Source organism: Mesitornis unicolor, unplaced genomic scaffold, assembly GCF_000695765.1.
Source record: "Mesitornis unicolor isolate BGI_N332 unplaced genomic scaffold, ASM69576v1 scaffold8831, whole genome shotgun sequence".
In the NCBI taxonomy this organism is placed as follows: domain Eukaryota; kingdom Metazoa; phylum Chordata; class Aves; order Mesitornithiformes; family Mesitornithidae; genus Mesitornis; species Mesitornis unicolor.
In genome coordinates, this window is record NW_010161653.1 from 15279 (window position 1) to 23579 (window position 8301).

At 55.9% G+C, this 8301-nt stretch overlaps 1 protein-coding gene across 1 annotated transcript in view; it reads left to right on the forward strand.

Annotated features, from left to right (window-relative positions):
* Nucleotides 1–8301, forward strand: part of ZNF512B (zinc finger protein 512B) — a gene marked incomplete at its 3' end in the record, with an annotated part of 21868 nt that overhangs the window by 11418 nt on the left and 2149 nt on the right. Inside the window, 5 exon segments of the mRNA XM_010193396.1 lie at nucleotides 1–43; nucleotides 714–1001; nucleotides 1620–1811; nucleotides 7061–7162; nucleotides 8175–8237. The exon segment at nucleotides 1–43 is cut by the window's left edge and continues 29 nt beyond it. Of these exon segments, the coding sequence (XP_010191698.1) occupies nucleotides 1–43; nucleotides 714–1001; nucleotides 1620–1811; nucleotides 7061–7162; nucleotides 8175–8237 (688 nt within the window).

Here is an 8301-nt window from a genome sequence, read left to right on the forward strand (position 1 = left end):
GAAAGTGCTAAAGCAGATGGGAAAACTGAAATGCCCCAATGAGGTACGAGAACAATTCCTGTTTCTCGTTCTGTGAAAAGGTGGAAGGAGTGAGTCCCGATGCAGAGGGTGACACAAGCTCTGCAGGCATCCCTTGGCACTCTCTCAACTTTTCTGCCTTAGCTCAGCTGTCCCAGTCCCCATCCCCTTGGCTCCATGCCCTCCGGTGATGGGCCATTCCAGCAGGATGGTGGGCATAGGGCAGGTTGAGGAGCACTGAAGTGCAGGTTCTGCCCCCTGAACTCAGAAAGGGGCACAGCTGGCACTGTCCTGGACATAGCGTAAAACTAAACCAAATCGCACCAAAAATCGGTCGCGAGCTGGTGGCAGACAAGTCACGAACAGGTAACGGGGGCGTGTGGCAGAGGTTTGACCCCGCGGATGCTTTGCTCCCCGCTGCCCTCCCCTCCCGCTGCCCACCGTGTGTCTGTCTGGGGAGCTCTGTCAGTGCATTGGGGATGGAGGCTGCTCCCCCTGTCCCTCTAGGGCACTTCGGGGGAGGGGGCCCAGCCATTGATCCCCCTCACTCAGAGGGGATGGTTTGGTGGAGCTGCTCTGCGTAGGGGGCTTCTCAGGACATGTTCCTCCCTGGAGCGATGGCTCCCTGACCATTTCAACATGGGCACATGAAGCACCAGCCCTCCCTAATCCTCCCCTTCTCCCTATTTCTGTAGGGCTGCGTGGCCAACTTCTCCAGCCTCATGGGCTACCAGTACCACCAGAAACGGTGTGGGAAGCAGCTTGCCGAGGCAGACAAGCCCATCTTCAGCTGTCCGCACCGCAACAAGAAGTACAAGTCCAAGGCCGGCCACGACTACCATGTGCGGTCAGAGCACACGGCCTCGGTGAGCCCCCCGGACGCCTCCGCAGCCCGAGGAGCAGGGCCATCTCCTCCTGGGGGTGACTGCAGAGCTGCAGAGCCTGTGGGCAGGACAGAGCCGGGCAGGGCCGGGCCGGGCAAGGCAGGTGCAGATGTTGGACCGGTGTTGTTTTCTCCCTCGCATCACCATGCGCGTGTGTTGTTCCATGTGGTGTCGATGGGGAATGGGCTGCAGACTCCTCTGCCCATTCTTAAAAAGTGGGGAGCTGCATTTATGGGAGTGGAGCGGTGCATTCACCTTCCCTGGTGCCTGCAGGTCTGTGCTCCAGCCCACCCTGCATCTGTGCTCTGCAGGGAAAATAACAGAGCTCAGACCGCTCGTCTCAGCAAGCAAGAGCCAGCTGCTCACTCAGCATTGGTGTGGCAGGATCCATCCCCGGGGACCGTCCTTTTTTGTTGATCCCTACTGACAGTGCATCCGACGCTAATAACTCCCTAACTAATAAATTGAGATGTTTATACACATGGGAGCGTGAAAGGACACAATCCGTCTAATGCATGGCTATCTGCTGAGCTGCAGGAGGAGGTGGGGTGCTCCCCTTGTTCCTGTGCTTGAGTGCAGAGGGTGCTATGTCTCTGCAGCCCTTGCCTCCACAAAGCAGGTCGGCAAATGCACACCCCAAGCCTCAGCATCCCCATCCCAGAGCTGGAGAGCTCACTGCTTCGCCCTTCCTCATGCTCTCCCAACTCTCTGTTGCAGCCTCCGGAGGAGCCAGAGGTGAAGCCAGAGCCTGGCCCCGTAGAAGATTTTGAAAGGACCCCAAGCGGCCGCATCCGTCGGACATCAGCCCAAGTAGCCGTTTTCCACCTTCAGGAGATAGCGGAGGATGAGCTCGCCAGGGATTGGACCAAGCGGAGGATGAAGGATGACCTGGTACCTGAAACGAAGCGGGTGAGAAGCCTTTCTTTCTCTTTTTCATTTTGTTTGCACTAGCTGTACGTGGATATCCTGGGATGCTGGCTGAGGGCTCACGTGCCTCATTTTCTGTGCCTTAAATCAGTTAGCTGTGATGGCAAATTTATTACTCAAGAGCCCATCCAGCACAGACTGAACCCCTGTGTTTTGGAGGCTCCATACACGCCTGGCAGGAGGCGCTTTGCCCTCTCTACTGCCAGCACCCAAATCTAAATGGAGCAAAAAGTGGTGTGGTGGCTGGGGCAGAAAGGGATCCGGCCACGATCTGCCTTGGAGCAGAGCTGGGGATTTTAGGGCCAGATCTGGTTGCAAACTTCTTATTTCCCCAATGCTCGGTGTTGTCGTTGTTGGTTTCCAGATGACTTCAGCTGCAATGCATTTATAACGTAAAAAAAAATCGAGCTCAAAGTAGCTGTTTCATTTCAAATACTGTGGGAGGAGAGGTGTGGTGCTCTCCTCTCCCCTCCTCCAGCCTCAGCACTTGCATTCCTCTTTCCTCCTTCAATTGCTCCCCTTACTCTTGACTTTGGGTATTTTCTGTTTCAGTTGAGGGAGAAGCCAGGAGTCCCAGGCGTGGACAAAGGGGCCCATATGCAAGCTGACATACAAAGGCATCATAAAAGTCTCAGCTACTGGCATAATTGTGCTATGAAATGCTGTTTGTGGTGGTGGGTTTCTTTATGAGACGATTCTTGTGTTCAGAGTCTGATTGTTTAAGTTTAATTGAGCCGCATCTTGGTACTGAAAAACCAAAGAGAATTGCTGTGAAGTTGGCAGAAGCAGGTTTGCGTGGAAGATGAGCAAAGGGGCAGTTGGACCAGCTCCCGGGTGACCAAGCAAGGCTTTTGGGCTGCAGGATGGGGACCTGCACGGGCTGCTGTCCCCGGCTGTGCCGCCCGTGTGTCGCACAGATGGATTTCAGAGGAGGTCAGTGCAGTGGGCGAGTATGTACATAGCTGTGAGCGTGCCTGCGGGTGCGTCTTGCAGTGGCTGTCACGTTCCCTTGACAACACTCTCAAATATAATCTGTTCAGTCTATGACTTTTTTTTCTCGTCGAGCGGTGCTGTTAGGAGGTGGGAGGCAGGTTCTGCCTGGGCAGGCTGGGGGGAGCTTGCTGACTTAGCATGCTCTGTGCCGCTCTGCTGAGCGACGTCTTGCATTGCTCGGGACTGGTTTACATTTACAAATCGCTTCAGGTCAGGGTGTTGGGAAAAAACCTCCCAAACAGCGCCAGCATGTGCCCAGTTTGACCCTGTTACAGCCCCCAAAATAGCCCTTCCCTCTCAGCTGGCTTCAGCCATCCCAGAAGAGCTGCTGTGCCACTGCCTCTTCTTCCCTGGGCTGTATCTCGCTGTTTGGAGTGTGCTGCCAGGCCCATGGGCCCCCTCACTGGCTTGGACCTGGAGGAAGGTGGGATGTCATGGATCAGTGGCCAATTGCAGATGCTCCTGCACCGTCTCAGCAAGACCTGGGGGTTCCCAGGGTCCTGGAGCGATGGATGGCTTCCCAGCTCCAGCCTGTAACCAGCGATGGCTGGATGCACCCAGGCTTCCTGCAAGCACAGGATTCACTCCGTCTCCATGCTCTCCAGCTACCTGCCACACTCCCAGCAGTCAACGTGGATTTCAAAAGAGCTGATGAAGAAGGCCACCCCTCCTCTTCATGCCTTCTCCAGGCAGCAAAGCATTTTCCCAGGGGAAGACAAGCAGCTCCTCAGCAAGCCGATAGGATTTGGGGATTCGCAGCTCCCCAGTAAGCACGTTCCTGCTGCAGCCCCTGCACTGTGGCCTGCCACTGGGGCCACATCACAGCCAGTGCCAGCCAGGAAGAGGGACATTGGGTTTGGATCCTGTTGGTGGCCTGAGGTGGGATGCATTCGCCTTTCCCGGGAGGATGGATTCCTTCGCACCAAAGCAATGGCATTAGAATAAACGATTGCTGCTCGGTCCCAGGCCCTGTGCTGCCTTCATTCTGCACTAACCAAATCCAGCATTTCTAAATATACACTGGAGTCTTATTTTCTCGCTCCGATCTTTATTTGCCTCTGGATAAGCTGAAACAGATGGAGTATTTCACAATGGCCGCTTGCTGGGGATGTCAGATGGGGAAGGGCACACCCCTGCTGCTTTTCTGGGAAAAATCTCCTTTTCAGAAGCTCCATGAGGATGATGCTGATCTTCCGACCCTCCTCTGGCCTTCGCTGGGGCCATCGCCTGCCCATGAGGAGTGGGAGACCAGCAGGTTTCCAGCTCAGTAGCATAGGTATGGGCAGTGGTGGTCTCTGGGCTCCATGAGGGATGATGCCCTTACCGATTTTGGAGGCTGGACTGAGAGAAACAGCCTCCTGGAGCAGAGAGGAGAGGCATCTAAAGGGCGAGAGGGGCAGAAACGCCATGGAAATCCCACAGTTTCATGGCGTGATGCTTTCCCTGTGGAGCTCGAGGTGGGGTGGTTTGTCTGAAGGTGCTGCGAGCTTTGTGTCAGAGGTGGTGGAGGTCTCCTGCAGTCCAGGCAGCCCCTGTCCAGCACAGGGAGGGATGCAGAGCTTGTCTGTGTCCATGGGGTGCAAGGGCACCCCGTTTGCCTCCCCACAGCTCGGGGTCTGGGTGCTGCTGCAGGACTAGGGGCAGCCACGGAGGCTGCGCATCCGCCCAGAGCCTGGGCACTGCGTGTTGAGGTGACAGGTACGGAGCAAAGGGCTGCCCTAGGCCAGGCAAAAAGCTAAAGGAGAAGAGTTTTTAAGAAAACCCCATCCTGGAGCCAGGATAAATTCCAGAGCAGAAGAGCCCAGCTCAGGTTTGTCCTCCAAAACAACAGGAGCCGGGCTGAGCCCTGTGGACTCATGTCACTGGTGGGCCAAACCCCATCCCAGCTCCTTGGCTCGGTGGGGCCAAGTCTGTCCATCCTTCCCCTGCTCAGCAGCACCAGCACGGGGTGACCCAGCCACCCAGAGCCACATATGGGAGCTGGCTACTGGCCAGCACCCCTGGATGTGCTTTGGCTTCACCTCCCGGATGGCATCAGCTGTAGTTTCTGCAGGGCGATGGGAGAGCCGTGCCTCATGCTGGGGATCTCGGTAAGGCTTCCAGGAGAGTTTGTTGGCCAGGGCCGAGGCAGCCCGCGTGGTTCTCATTTACTGCGATATATTTTGGGGAAGGGGAGAGCAGAGAGGATTGAAATATGAAAGTTAATTAAATAAAACTGTCAGTCAAAGAAAACAAGCCTTCCCACCCCGCCATCCTTCGCCTGTTCAGAAGAGATGGGCTGTGGCCAAAACCAGTTGTAGTCGTTTAATGATTTGGCCATGAAGATTTTCACTTACAGGCTGTTTGAGGAAAATAAATGGAAAAAAAAAAGAGAAAGATATTCCATGCCTGGGGCTGCCTCTTAATAGAGACATAAAGATGACTTTGACATTCCCAGAACCGCAGCGCCCCGGGAAGACATGGGATTTACATGTTATTGTGCAGGGCTGTTGGAGGAGAGCAGGGAGGGATTTTTCTCTGGAGTGGGAAGCCGGAGCAGCAGAATCCGCATCTCTGAACATCCCTCCTCATCTCTTCCCCGGGGACGCGCAGAAGGAGAGGTTGTTGCTGGGGCTGTGTGCGGTTACTGTTAATGCTTGCTCATTCGTGGGATTGATTGGTTTTTAATTAAAGAGGCCGTTTGGCATCCCGGCTCTCGCTATCAATGACAAAAAGGGACTCCTGTGTTCTCCCCTGGAGGAGGCATTGCCTTCCCCGGGCGGGGGACCAGGCAGTTGGTAGCTGTACCATCCAAGTGCTTCAAAGAGCTCTGCTGGCATCTCCCCCAGCCGCAAAGCACGACACAACAGCGGTGTGCTGGGGCTCGGGGGATTTTTCCACATCCGTCCTCACCAGCGTTCGCAGCGTCGTTTCGCAAGGCCCTTTGCCCCTGCTCCTCGCACAGCCCAGCTCTCCTCAGGGTTCCTTTCTCTGGCCATGAGAGATGGGGGCTCCTGGAGGACTTAAATATGCCTGGAAACGAGTGGTCGGTGTCTGAGCCCTGGGTGGGAGCTCCTCTTCACAGGTTGGTTTGGGAGCAGCCTGTTCGGGAGAGCTGGACAAAGGGAAATTTGCAGCTTTATCAGCATGTTTAGGAAAAGTCACAGCTGGAGGAGAAACCCAGCCCAGCCGCCTTCCCACTGTGGCTGAACCACGAGCTCTGGGTCCTGGGGGCACGTTTTGAAAACAGGGCCTGGGTTTGCACCTCTCTGCAAGTGCCATTTATCCATGTGTCCTCCCCAGCCAGTGCGGATGGGTTGGAGATGCCATGGAGAGAGCAGCACACGTTCAGGTACCGGCACCCATGGGGTGCCACGTGTGAGCTCACCCAGCCCTGCTGCAATTCGGGGATGGTTTGGGACTTGGGACCCAAGCAGCATCCACCGGTCCCAGCAGAGGGCTGGGAGTTGTGGTGCCGTGGTCGTGCAAGGAGCTCAGGCACAGGCAGAGCAGCCCTGTGTCCCCGGTGTACCTCGGTGCGGTGACACAGTGACAGACAGGGACCATCCCAACAGGTAGGGCTGAGCGCAGGGGCTGGGAGGCGTGGAGATGCCACAGCCGCCTTTGCCTGTGCTGAACATGCAGAAATGGAGTTGGGAAGGCTGGTCTGCTATGCTAAACCTCAAAGTTGCTAATAAAGCCGTAATTAAAAGCACTTGGAAAGAGCAGCCCTGCCAGAAGGAGAGGCAGAGACACAAGAGCCTTTCATTGTTTAGCAGGCTGTGCCCATTCATGGGTGGAAAGCAGCCATGGAGGCTCTTGGCGCCTGTCCCCTCTGCCCAGCGCGCGGGATTGTTTATTTTCCCGGTTATGAAACGCAGCAGAAGGGCTGCTCCAACACGATGCACCCAAAATGTTGAATCTGGGCCTAGCCCTGCTATGAGGCACAGACCTGGGAGCAAGAGCAGGAGCTTCCCCTCTTAATTTCCATGTGTGGAGGTGGCTGCAGCACCAGGGGCTTCTGCCCTGCTCCTTGCCCATAGACACGCCCAGCCTGGCTGCCACCTCCCCGGTGGCTCCGCAGCGGGCAGAGCCACCCCCCGGCTGCACTGGGTCCATCTCTGGGGGAAGCATCCCAACTAGTTTTTGGCTCTGATTTACTTCTGGCGGGAGGAGAAAGAGCCATGTGAAGAGCGAGGACTCCACCAAGGATGGGACTGATGTGTGCCGCTCTGCTAATGGTCTCCTATTGTTTGCAGCTTAATTACACCCGACCGGGGCTTCCAAAGCTCAATCCGAGACTGCTGGAAAACTGGAAGAATGAAGTGAAGGAGAAGGGCCACATCAACTGTCCCAACAACGTAAGGACCGTCTCTGTTCTCCTCTGGGCTGGCTGCTCTCAGTCTGCAGGAGTTGGGGGCAGAAACCCTCCAAAGCCAGGTTCTTGTTGGGCCCCAGATGAAGCTGGCAGTGATGCTCAGACCCTCGTTTCACCTCCTCTCCCTGGGGTTGCTGCCATGCCCGGTTGAAGCGTGTCCCTTCTAGGACCCTCCTGGTGTGCTCAAGCCACCGAGCTTGTGGACCAGGCCACGCTCTCCCCGAGTGCCCTTGGGTTGATGGTTCAGCCTAAGTTGGGCTCTGGAGCTGCCTTTGGGGAGCTCCTGAGATCCAGACAGGGCAAAGGCTTCACACTCTGTGCTCGAGAGCCTTTTTATGCAGAGAACCTGCTTTTTCCCAGAGTAAAGCCGAGGCTGGTTTTAAACTATTCTTTTTAAAGCCCTGGGACAGGCAAAGACCTCGGGGACATGGTGTGTGCGCTTCATCTTGCTGTAAAGCACAGCCTCGGCCTGAGCTCCCGGGGAGGTGAACTCCACCCTCATGCTGGGCCGTTGATTTATCATCTGAAACAAAGCCTCGCTAATGGGAGTTTTGAACCGGGCTGTTAGCGCAAGGCCGGGGGAGACGCGCTGCCTAATTAATGTCATACACAGGCGCTTTGAAAAGACCATTGCTCAGAAACACGGTCATGCCGCTGCCCGGGTGATTTCTCTTCCCCGTTAAGCGTCTGCTGTGGCTCCAAAGCTCCTGTAGCCCAGCAGGACCTCCTGACTGCTCACAAATGTACGTTTTCCATGGAGACATTTAGGGGTGACATTTTTCAGCCCATTGCAGAGCGATGCGGCCACATGACTCCCATTAGCACTAATAGGAAACGTGTGACCAGAGCCCTCCGTGTCTCGCAGAGCATTAACCTCACGCTGCTTAGCCGGGACCGGTGGCCTTCCTGGCGCTGCAGGCTCTTGGCCCTTGCATGGCGGAAGGCACAGAGACAACGGGGGATCGTGACAAACCCTGCTTTGTTTCTTCCCACAGTGCTGTGAAGCCATTTACTCCAGCGTCTCAGGGCTGAAAGCTCACCTGGCCAACTGCAACAAGGTAGGTTCCTGCTTTTACAGCCTCGACTCGGAGGTGGGGTTGGGTTTTGGGTTTCTCTCTTTCC